General features: G+C 38.8%; 1 protein-coding gene across 3 annotated transcripts in view; it reads right to left on the bottom strand.

Annotated features, from left to right (window-relative positions):
* tcf12 (transcription factor 12) overlaps positions 1-12,875 on the bottom strand; it is a 73,106-nt gene that overhangs the window by 45,963 nt on the left and 14,268 nt on the right. For all 3 annotated transcript variants that reach the window (XM_032523071.1, XM_032523089.1, XM_032523081.1), the window contains exon 5: positions 8,533-8,635. In XM_032523071.1, coding sequence (XP_032378962.1) covers positions 8,533-8,635 — 103 coding nt within the window. The remainder of the gene's footprint in view (positions 1-8,532; positions 8,636-12,875) is intronic.

Raw genomic sequence — 12,875 nt, 5'->3', positions numbered from 1 at the left:
AGGAAGGCGATGAGCTCCCTAATAACGTCTCCCACCACAAGAACACCAACACTGTAATGGATGCTGCTTTGATAGGGATGCTAACATGCTCCCCATGCATCACACATTCACATGTGGATATCCAGAAAAACAAGAGCACATTTGACAAAATGAAGAAATGTCCCCCAGTCGGATATTAGAATCAACTCAGTGTGTGACATCAAAGTGTGTGTCGATGTTTGGCAAACAACTGTTGAACAGTGAAACAACAGAGATCCGACGCGAAGGACATGTAAGGATACACACATGGGTTAGGAATGCTGATCCATCTTCAAACACTGTAGGCATATTTCCTAATTTCATGAACAAGAAAACCCCTGCAAACCCTTTAGGAATATAAGCCTGCATTAAATAAAACACCCAAACAGCCTGAAGGGGATAAATCGTTTGATGAGTGCTCTCTGTAGAGATGGCACTGTATTGTAGGCAAAAACTATAGCAGCCATTAAAAAGAGTTTTGTTGATACTAAAATAAATGTACCTCCTCACCCCCATATTCCTGGCTGTGAAGAAAAAGTCTCACAGTGCCATGCTTCTCTCTACACATCCCACTCCTCACACTCTCAGGCCTGTGCCAGGCATTGTTAAGTGGGTGTAAAGGCAAAACAAATGTTTGCATTTTATTAACCAATCACAATCCACTACAGCCCAACAAGAAGGGACAGTAACATTATCTAGTGCTCTATTTGCCAGCCCACCCAGCACACATAGAAGAGCATTTATGACTGTGGAAAAAATGGAGGCGTGGGGTTAGGAGTGGTGGGCACGAGAATTAACCAGCAACTGTTGGCCAGGTTTTCTGGGGCTCGTCAACAAAGGACTCAACCTTAGATGTGTTTTTAAAGTAAGAGGCTTTCAGTGAGTTAAACTCTACAAACTTAAACCTGAATTAGTCCATGTCACATTGATGTCAAGTTGTTCTTAATTGGGAAAAAACGGTAGCTTAGTTTTAATGCTCTCACCTGTAACATCTGTAAATTCCAATAGCACCAAAGCCAGGGTCAACACTACATAATGCATCAAAGTTTACAATACGTTTGCTATGTGTAGAGATCATATGAAAAATGCGTCCAGCCAAATAAATACTGAGTCACATACTCACTGGCATGATTTTTGTTTACAGTTCTATACAGTAAATAAGACTTTCTGCAAAGAAGATTCAAGATGAAAAATGTTAAGACTTAATGATTGTAGTTCTTTTTTTGTGTATATCGAAGTTAAACAGTGATAAGATATTCAGTGCAGTTGGCAATGGAAGCGCTGAAGTCAGCAGACTTTAATTGTTCCACTAACAGAAAGTGTTTGGAATGAATCTTTTTCCTTTAAGCTTTGCGCTTGTATTAAATAATCTCTAACATTCTTTTTGGCATCAGCTGTCGGCAGCATGAGGCGAGAGAAATTAAAGAAAGGGGGGAGGGGAGAAAGAAAGGAAGAGTGGAAAATAAAGCGATATGTCATACGTACAAGAAGGCCAACAAGCACAGTGGGTCTTAGTGACAGAATTTGGATTTATCTCAACTTATTTTAACCACTTTTTGAAAATTTGTATTTTCAGCACAAAATAAAGTTAAGACAGAATTTGACTCTTTTGTTGTGCAACATTTGTGGGCTCACATGTACATGATTATGCACAAGTATCCTGGACCCTTATAACCAACTGCTTTTGGTCTTTCCTACTAACATACATAACAAGCATTCTCTCATATAAAAGGCAGTGAAATGAGCTACACAGCTACAGAGACAGCTTTTCCACTGATTATAAACACAATTGTGTTGTATGATGACTTATGTCATCATACCTTGGCCTTCCTTACTCTTTGGAGAGACAGCCCCTCCGGGCCTACTGGGACTACAGCTGATCCTCTGCAGCTGGGAAGCCTCGCCAGTCGCATGCTGGGGGCCAGGGTCTAGGGAAGGCAAGGCCTGAGCTGGGCAGGGCCAAGATGGGCTGAGAGCAGCACAAGGACAGGGAGGGCTGGGATGTGTGGGGAGATGTGGGCGGCATGTGAATGGAGAAAGGGGATTTACGGCCTTTCAGCTCGTCTTTAGCTCTTCAAGCTCCACTGGCCACGGTAATAGATAAGCACACCCTGCAGCTCTGCATAATGACCGGCTACATCCACTTAACTGTACTGCAACACATCTCCTTGTCTTCCCTTCTCTGCTCTCTGTTGTGGTCATATATACAGTACATATATACATTTTGCACTCATCACATTTGAGGGAATGTGCAAAAACGTGATTACCGTCAATTAGTACTGTAAGTAGCGCTTACTGTGAAAGCTTGCAGTATACTGAATGTGTGGGTGAATGACAGAGTGGGGTGAGGGAGCAGCATTGGCAGCACCTGTGACCCATACTCTAGTGGAAAGTGGAGTGCACACCTGAACAACACCTGGCCACAATCAAAGCCTGGGTCTGAGGAGGGTCTCCCATGGGACGAAGCATTAGTACATGACACCTGCCCCGGTGAAAACACACTGGGGATGCCAGTGGGATGTGAGATTGGACACTTCACCAAAAGCCTTGAGGAACAATTAGAAATGAAAAAGGAAAAGACTGAATGAGATTAATTTTGTTCTAGTGAAAAAGACAAAAGATAATGCCTTTTTTGTATCCTAAAAATGTAAACAACTCCATTTTGAACTTAATTCTTTAGTTTTAAAAGAAACAAAACCAAGACAAGAAGTAGAGTTTTGTTCCCACAGTATGTAGACAAGGAGAGGAAACAACTGTGCAGTCAAATACTAAATATGAATGCTAATAAGATTCAAAGTTTAGTTTCCAGCAGTGCATTATTACTTTACCTTTACCAGATAGCATTATGGCAATAAAATATCTAGAGAGCACAGACAAATACACAGCGTATGATTACCATACGTGGTCATTGATTATATTAATCCAGGCCAATAATATTGATCTGAGGTATTTACAAAACCATCATATTTCAACCATAACGTTAGCTTTGAGTAAGCTAGTACAACAATGATAAAATAAGGAATAAGCAAACAAACACACTAAAAGTGGTTACATTTTTTTTTTTAAGGCCTTTATGAGATTGAGCTCTGAGGTGCCTTAGTTTATGCTGACTAGTCTGAAGCCTACTGTAATATAACTCACGGCAAAAACTCCACCTAATGAATGGAAATAGAGATCAATAACCAAGGTAATTATATAACAATGACAGAACGTAGTCAATTGTGAATTATTATGTTCTGTTTAACTGGCATGTGGAGTTTTTTAAGATGGTAATACTACTTGCAGGCACCTGCAACAGCCAGTGAAAGGGGATTTACAGAGGTGGGCAGGGCTCGGTGATATGACGATATACTGTATATCGTGAAAACAATATAAAAATGTCTCATATGTATGTTTCTATATCCCTTCAATGTCATGTAAACAGCACGTTCTGATCCTTGCAGGTTTTTCATTTTGCATTAAAGTTATTAATAAAATTTAAAAAAAATACTTTTATACTTAGAATTTAATTCACACAGGAGTAGACACAAATAGGTTTATCATGTGGTTATTTCATATAGACTATTTAGTAATTTATCAAATTAGCAGAAAACACGCTATATTGTGATACATCCATCCATCCATCCATCCATTCATTCATTCATTCATTCATTCATTCATTCATACATACAGTACACATACAGACATACATACATACATACACACCTGGACTTAAATTCACAACTGGTCACTTCTTCAACACTGGACTCAACACTGACACTTTAATAATAATTTATGGTCTTTTCTTTGTTTATTTGATGAATGTTCTTATTGTTGTTATTATTATTATTATTGTTATTTTGTTGTCTTTATACTGTCTTTTTTATCTATTTTTTATTTATTTTTTCTTGCTAAAACTGCTGCTGGAATTTTCAATTTCATCGCGGGAGTCATCCCAAAAGGATTAATAAAGAGAAGTCTAAGTCTAAGTCTAAGTCTATATATATACATCATTCTTGAGATATGAAATTACCCATGTTGGAATAAAAGATTTTGGCCAGACAAAAAGACAGGTACACATTAAGGTCACATGTGGCTGGGAGCAGGATGCATGCGACTGTATGAGTGTGTTGATGACAGTGTTAAGCTGATTAGTATTCATGCCGGACTAAAGCTGTATGAGTATTATGTATGAAGCACACCAGAGAAATGTGAGAATTAAAGTAGTTGACTAAGCAGTTGTGATATCACGCCCTCAGGCACATGGCTGGATAAAGGAATGATGCACAAGCAGTCATCACCACACCACAGGTATGCAGTCAATGTGAAACCCAAAAGGAAAACATCAAAAGAAAAAAGGCAGCTGTTTGAATTTCTAAAAAACTTAAAAGTTATATAGGCTATTGGGCTATGGAGTCATTTATAATCAATCAAATTTCAGCATTTTCAGCCTTTATTTTTTTTTAAGACATGAAAGGGGAGAGAGTAAGTCAGTTTTTAAGTATCAAAAATTAAAGACAGCAAATTTAGCCTAAAAACTGTTAAATGCATGACGGCATAATGGAATTCATAGTTATTTTGATGTCCCTATAGACTTTTTCCTTCTTATTACAATGAAGGGCCACAAACTGTGACTCTTGACAGCTGTGAATAGCTGCATCAACCTTGTCTTGCTAATTAGCATAGCAACTAAAAGCGTCATCCGAGGTTAAGTATGGGAATCAAAAGGCTTTTTACACTTGGCAAAAAACAATATCAGTCCATTAAGTAATAATGACAAAAAGGCAACACTAGGTAGTATACACACACAATCATACACAACACACACACACACACACACACACACACACACACACACACACACACACAACACACACACACACACACACACACACACCACACAGGTCCAATCACTATACAGCATGAAGTAAAGGAGCAGAGTGCAGCTCTTTCAGCTCATCGCCTGTGTTAATTGCCCAGATTGCTTGAAATCATCCTCCCCCACTGGCATCCCATCATCGAGCTAACACCACGAGAAAAAGTCTTAGCAGGTAATTAGATCTAACCTTTTTTTTAAGTCAGGGCCATGAACTGTTGACTATCCCTGTGGCTACACAATTAGACAAACTGAATGAGAAACAACCCTCCACTATAAGCCCTTAAGTCAAGTGTTACTACATATGGTGAGGAAGGAGCGATACAGTGAATTACATCGATTTACCTCATCAGCTGTGCAAGAACATCGAGAATAACAACTGCATGAGTTTAACAGATTAATGAGTAATCCTAGAACAGTTGGACGATAAAACATTTATCTTTAGACCTTGGATTCATTAGTGAATGTCAAATCATTAAAAAACAATATAATGAGAATTTAAATTACCAGCTAATCAGTGATGTACAACTATTACACAGAGATACTTGCTCTTTGGTCACAACAGGTAGGAAATGGGGAGGGTGATATGGCCGTGAAATAAAATCTTAATATTGAAAGACATTTCTTTGACAGGGATCTTTTTCACAATATATATTAATCAAAATTACAATACAAATACGACTATATGATATGATTGTTTAATCATTTCAGCTAAGCTGTTTGTGGATTCACAGGATGTTGTGGGGGAGCAAACGAAGGCCGAACTATGGTTCTGTGCTTTGATTTAATATAACTCTCTGATCAGTCATTTTTTCTATTTTTCCACCCACTGCGTCTCATTATTAAGACTGTACATCTGTGTGACACCCTGACCTAGAGGTGGGAAAAGTACTTGTGTGTCTGTGAGGCCACAGGAATCACACTTTATGTAACTGCAGATCACTTTGAATGATTTGTCAGTGGACTTAACAAACGCAGCCTCTTGCAACGCATGTGATGAGTGGTGGAGTCAAAAGGACTCACATGGCTAAGACTGAAAACGTTTGTCTATGGTGCCCGATAATATGCATGAACAATGTCGCTGCCACCTGCACGGCAGCATTCAGTGGATCACCTGCGTGTTAGTAAGAGGATTGTAGCCCAGAGGGTGGGGCTTAGAGCATGTGAGGGCCAGACTAGCTGATGCATACTAACATGGGAGTATGGAAAGCCCCTCCCTGGAGAGAACTGTGTCATTGTTAAGCAGTCAGTGCATTTAACCCAACCCCATCCCTCAGTCTGAACCCCCACACACTTCTCTTGTGAGCTCCCCTTGTCAGCCATCTGATACCCGCTATGACTGTTGAACTTCTGCTCACTCAAACCTTTAAATCTATGGAACCAAAAGCTTGCTTTTTCAAATCAAAATGTTAGTATCATAATGTTTACTGTAGTTACATACACACTGACATAACTTATGTTTTTTATTGTCCCACTGTGTATAAGGGATTCCTGGTCACTGTGAGTCACACCATTCTGAACACAGTCAGAAAATACTGACAGTATGAAATAATGTACTGTATATATTAGTCATGCATTAGTACAAGATTACATTGAGTATTGATATTGTCCAGTGCTTTTGTGGTATAATCATGTGTTATTTCAGTTGTGAAGCAGTGGCTGAGAGTTTTAGCAGTACAGAGGTCCACTGTTGGTCCAGTGTTTCTAGAGTACATCAAAATTCAACTGCATGCATTAATGGTATACAAGCTCTGAACACTATATAATACATAGTTAATGATTGTTTGTCTCTGGCTTCTTTGATCAACTAATACTTTGACTGATAGACTTCAGTATGTTTTCTCCAAAGGAAATTTTTAATCATGTTGCATTTTTTAATACAAAGCAAGGTCAAGGTCAAGCATGGTTTAGATCTACTGTGCTGATAAACTAAACCATGTAAACATGGGAAGTATGTCATTAGGGTTATGAATTGGGCACTTCCCATCAGGAACATTATATTGAATAAGAGGCAGGAAACATGAAGAGGTTCTTAGTGCCCTGACACACCAAGCTGACCGACAGCCACTATTAGATTTAACATTTTAATCAAACATATTTCAAACTGGGTTTCAATGCTTACATTTAAACAGAATTACAGTTGTAAAATTGATAGGCTAGTTATTTTTTCTTTTCTTTGTTTTGATCTTTCTGCAATCCTGGGTCATCTACTTTTCTTATTGCATTTTACGAATACACAGACAACTGACTAGTTATTTTGTCTCATGCAGGTGGAGAACCTGTATCTGGCGCTCTGCTGTAGTCTTTGCAATGTGTTCAAGTGAAACTTTAAACAGAAGACATGAGGTGACTTAAGGGGCAAAGCACTTGATCACGTTTCTTTGTCAGCAGCATTTTTTTTTTGTTGGCATGATGTGTGAGAGCCGTGATTGTAAATTCCAACACACAGCCTCAGGCAAACCTTTTGCTACATCTCACATAAGGTTTTCACACAACTGATAGAATAACAGCAACAACAACCAGAGATGGTGAGATGCTACCTGACTTGAAACCCACTATTCAGAGTGACTGACTGGATTCATTACTATAAGAAAAGATATGGTACAACTGTATATTTCACTGTTGTGTGGTTGTTTTCACCTCTGTTCATCGATAAGTAATAACCCCTCAGACATGATTTAATATGGGTGCTGAAAATTCCATACATCTATGTAAGTCCCAGATATTACTCTGGAAAATCAATTTAATAAGACCATACTCATCTTGAATTCAAAGCCTAAGATAAGCATACGCAATTCCAAGTTTACAATCAGGCTGTCTAAATCGGACATATCACGTCCATATTGTGCAGCTTGTAAGCATAATTACAGACGCGGTTGTTTTTGTGTGTGTGTGTGTGTGTGTGTGTGTGTGTGAGAGAGAGAGATATCAATTACAAGAAAGATAACATTTAGTTTAGTTTAGTTTAGTTAGGGTCATTACGTAATGAACATGTAGTTAGTCATAAAACTATCAAGTGGTTACAAATCACAATGATGCCAAGCCAAAGAGCTGGATAATGTACCTCATTCAATAGAGTGATAACATTTGAAACGGATGTCTGTGTGAAAATGTAATATATAGTGCAAATATAGAAATCTTCCCATTCTTATCAGGAAACATTATCAAGCATACAAAGCATGATTTGACAAATTCAAAAACTAAAGACAGTAAAAAAACATAGAACACTGTTCAATAATCTACAATAAATTCTATTTGATTGTTATGTGAGAAGGTCTTTGCTACAACAGCCTGTTTAACCCCACACTCCAAAACCACTACCCTGCTGCCAGTGGAAGTTGCTTAGGGCAGTTTGCATGTCTAGGAGACAGCTTCTTATGACAGAAAGCTATACTGATGGCGTGACTTCTAGCCTGGGGGAGGGTCATCACAGGAGGAGGAAGAGGGAGATACAGAGAGAGGGGAGGGGGATTAAGGGAGGAAATAAAGACAGCAGGAGATGGAAAGAAAGTACAGCCCCGCAGCCTGGCAACCCTTTCCCTACTGCTACCTTGAGATGCATGATGTGCCTTAACCTCAATCAGGAAATTTTCTAACTCAATGTCTTTCCCCTACTAAAGGGCATGTGACGGGTGAGTTGAAGAGAATCACTTACTTACCCATTATGTTCGAATTCATGAAAGGTGTTGGGGACAATCCTTCATGGGACACTAATCGACTGTCACTCAAATGATCGCTGTAATGAGGGCTGTCAGCAAAACCCTGGGGGAAGAGATCAGAATATTAAGCACATTACTGGGCAACTTCACTAATTGAGTGATATGGCATACCTACTAATTATAAGAGAGCCCAACTGGTCTGTTATGCTAATAAACATCCCCCTTTCTTGTGTAATTGTCCAAATTCATTAAAGAAAAAGTAAAGATCTTTACATCTCATCTCTTACTTACATTTAACTGTTGGTTCAGAATATTAATGGATTCACGTTTATAATCCCAGTATTTGCCATTAAGATACAAGCATTGAGTGGACAAACCAACAATGATATGTATTACACTGTTGTTTTTTTTCCCCTTATCTATTTTCAGTCGTGCCCAGTTGTGTACTTTGTACACCAAAGCAAATCTACGACGCAGTTTAAATTGTGGCTCGTTTCAAATGTTATTCAACCACTGTTTCTATAGTTCTCAAATTCCATACATTAGTCAAATACTAGTGAGTGTTATGAGTGTTAAATATTTGTGCTGGTTTCTTGGCTCTTAGAAAACAAGTCGACCTGTAGAGCTTAATCTTTATTACAGTACATATACAGTATAAGACAACATCTAAAACCCTAAATATTATTTTGTGTTTATCTTAAAGTTTTACTTTTAATCTACTATTTTATCTATTTGATAACAGGTTTATATATCATCCCACAGCTCATAAGAAGGCGTTGTTAGAAGAAGAAGAAACAGAGAGCTGCAATCCTACATCATTCCCAGGTACCTGCAGCTTAAAAAAATTGCCTTTTTCTCCTGCAGCTTAACAGTGCCTTTTCATGACAGTTATCAGCTTCAGGGGCTTAGGTCTAAATATCGGTCACAGTATGGTTTTTGAAACTCCGGGTCTCATGTAATAAAAGATACTCCGTTACAGCGCTAATCCCAAGCCCTGTGAAAGTCCTCATGTGCTCCAGTCAAATACATCTCCCCAAACTACATTAACTCCCACCAGAGGGACCGAGCAGCAGTGGGCTTGCATTTCTATAGAGGTATTTTCACCAACTCATATCTTTTGCATTCAACATACAGTAAAAAAAAAAAAAAAAAAAAAGTAAATCTTATTATCCATCTTTTTTTGTGAGTGGATGGTGATGGAGTAATTTCAAAGGCAGCGGAGTGTTGTGCTGTGTCGAGGGAATCCTCAGAGATTCCCTATTGTGCTCCTGCCAGGCCGCACACACTGTTAATCACACCATGAACAGACTCAATAACAACAGGCCTGTGAGAGAGGCTCTAGCAAACTAACACACAAAGACTTACACATACACGGCTAACGTGAGCAGTAAAAAAACATATCCTCTGCTCTGTAGCAGAAAAGGGAAAATTCTTCAAACTACAGACTTAAAGGAATAGTTCCACGTTTTAGAAAATACACCTATTCACTTTCCGGCAATGGGATAGATGAGAAAATTGATCCCCCTCTTATATCTGTCCATTAAACATAAGGCTACAGACAGCAGCCGGTTAGCTTAGCTTAGCATAAAGACTGGAAACGGGGAATCAGCTAATTAACAGGTTGTATCTAGTTTGTTTAATCAGTTTAAAAGTGTAAAAACTTTTAAACTGACATTTTACATGGTTATGCTCAGGACTTTTTCTGGCTAATATCAGTAACCATCTGGAGTCTCTGCTCGTTGCCTGGCAACTGTGATCAGTCAAGAGAAAAAACGGCAAATTGTCATAATTTTTCTTTTCCAAATTAGACAAACAAAATTACTGAGATTTAAAACTACAGTTACCAGACAGATAAGAGAGTGGTATTCATCGTATTATCTAATTCTCCACCACAAAGCAAATTAGCAAATTTCCCAAAATGTCAAACTATTCCTTTAACTAAATATTAGAAAGCACTTGGAGGGGATGAACACTTTGATCCCTTACCAAGTCTTCTTTGATTGTTACAACTGTGTCAATGCAACCAAACTGTGTTTGCTCCTCTGGGACTGTTGAATCATCAATCACAGGTCTCTCATCATTCCCGAACACTAGTGGCCTACATCTATCCGAGACACTTACACCCGCTGTCATCGCTGCCACAGGCCTACGTTGGCTAAATAACTGTCAGATCACTGTAGCCCCCAATCACTTGCCACCACGTTTAAAAAGTCATCTCTCCCACACTCTGTGCTGTGTCCCAGGTGAATGTGTGGCTGAATGTGGCCGCTTGGGAAGTGATGTTATGGTTATGATGGATGCGTGTGGAGTCGAGTATCAAGTCGGAGCAGGGCACTGGGGAAGTGGGGGTTGTCATGCAGTGGCAGTGGGCACATCCCCGATTGTCAGGCCGCCAGCCTAAAGCTACAGCTGCCCAGGATACAGCGGCTGGCTGGGAGCCAAGGTCAGCACGGCAGGTCTCAGGACTGTTCACAGTTGACTGATCACACACTCATAGCTCACCAGCTCAAACAAGCTCAGGGACAAGAGTGAATTCCCTTTGTAACAAACTGAAAGATGAAGCACTGAGAATTTCTTCCAAGAGCCTTGGACAAATGTTGTGAATAAAGCATAATTTTGAAAAAGCTCTTATTTTTTTTTAATCAATTATTTGATTCTCATTTAATAAAATTATGAGTAAAGAAATGAAATGAATAAAGAAATGAAACTAGTCATTCATAAAAACAACTTATGACCAAGGGCATTTTCTTTGCTTTCGAAAAAAATAATACCAAAGCTGTCTGCAATGCTGCTGTTACCACTGACTTTCAAAATCAAGTAGAGAATGACAAGAAGACACATCTCAGGGACCTCAAGTATGCACGAACATTTCAACGTGGAAACTTTATTCAAACATCAAAATATTCAGTTCAATTAGGAAATCCCGGCTATTAATCCATACCTTTACACATTCAAATAAATAGAGAGAACATTAAGAATTTAAACATTTCCACTCCATATATTCTCAATCGTACTTTCAGCTAGAAACTCTTGTTTCATAAATTCTGGTTATTGTTCAACTTTCAACCTCATGTTATATACAACACACACAAGTCAGCTAATTTTTTAGTAACTGGACACTACAGATTAATGTTGCAACAATTTTGAGGATTATGAATTAATATATTACATAATTATATTCTATTGGTGATTTAATGGTCATAATGATTGACAACCATAATAGGATGTTTCTTTTCTCTGAATCTAATTTTGCCACAATTCACATGGGTTATAAAACATTTTTTATTGAAAAAACTGACATAATTTAAAGGTCCAATATGTAGCTAATACTGGCAGCTAGCATTAAATGGTTACTGCAGTCCAAATTCAAAATACTGAAAAGAGTTGTCTCCACGGTGTCGATGTTCACGGGAGTAGCCAGGTTGAAAACGCTAAACCCAACACCACATTGCCAGATGCTGCTATGTTGACGGCTGTCACTGCCCAGTGTGAGTCGAGTGCAGATTTAAGTTGCGCATGCGCCTGTTTGCACGAGTGCAGATGTGAGTTATGCATGCATTGTACCATACAAGATGCTATTGAGAGACTTCTGTAATGTCAATACAGTAAAAATGGACCTACATAATGAAGTTTGTTCACTGCTGGCTACAAAATAGCATCAAACACAACAAAGGCTGTTAGCTGAATGGCGTTTTGAGCTAACATTAGCAATCAAACAATCATAGATAGCTGAAACGTTTTTGAAATGATTTCTATCTTCTGTTATTGTTTGCAATGAGAAAAATATATTATTTCACAGATTTCACAAATGTCAGTATGACACGTTGCCGTAAACCGTTTAAATCTGAGCAACTCACATCTGTAGTCGACCACAGCTAAAAAGAGTTAAGGGCTGCGACCATGCGGAGCTTTCTGCCCGACTGGCAGCCACCTTTTCTGGGCTTAACATCACTGCAAAAGCCACTAAAAAGAGCGTGACCTCATGGCCGTCTGTACCCAGGGCACAGTCACTGTCTGTCGGCTATGTACGTTGAACAGAAGCAGGGGAACAATTTTGGCAGGGGGGAGATTCTTGGTGCTACTACTTCTGGACCTGTCATACAGTTTGTCTATACAGTTCGTATATTACACATTATGGTTGCCAGTTTATAATAAAATGGGAATCATCTAGCTACTGTCCAACATATAACATTAACCTTGAAGCTGGCAATGTGTAACATTAGCCACAATGCATGGCAGCGTTAGCACTAGTCAGAATAACTTCACTGACTGTGTAAAGGCTGTGCAATTTTTTTTTACGAGTAACTAACTTGAGTACATATAAATGAATGTGAGCACATGAA

Source organism: Etheostoma spectabile, chromosome 1, assembly GCF_008692095.1.
Source record: "Etheostoma spectabile isolate EspeVRDwgs_2016 chromosome 1, UIUC_Espe_1.0, whole genome shotgun sequence".
Taxonomy (NCBI): Eukaryota; Metazoa; Chordata; class Actinopteri; order Perciformes; family Percidae; genus Etheostoma; species Etheostoma spectabile.
This window is presented reverse-complemented; position numbering and strand designations above follow the sequence as displayed.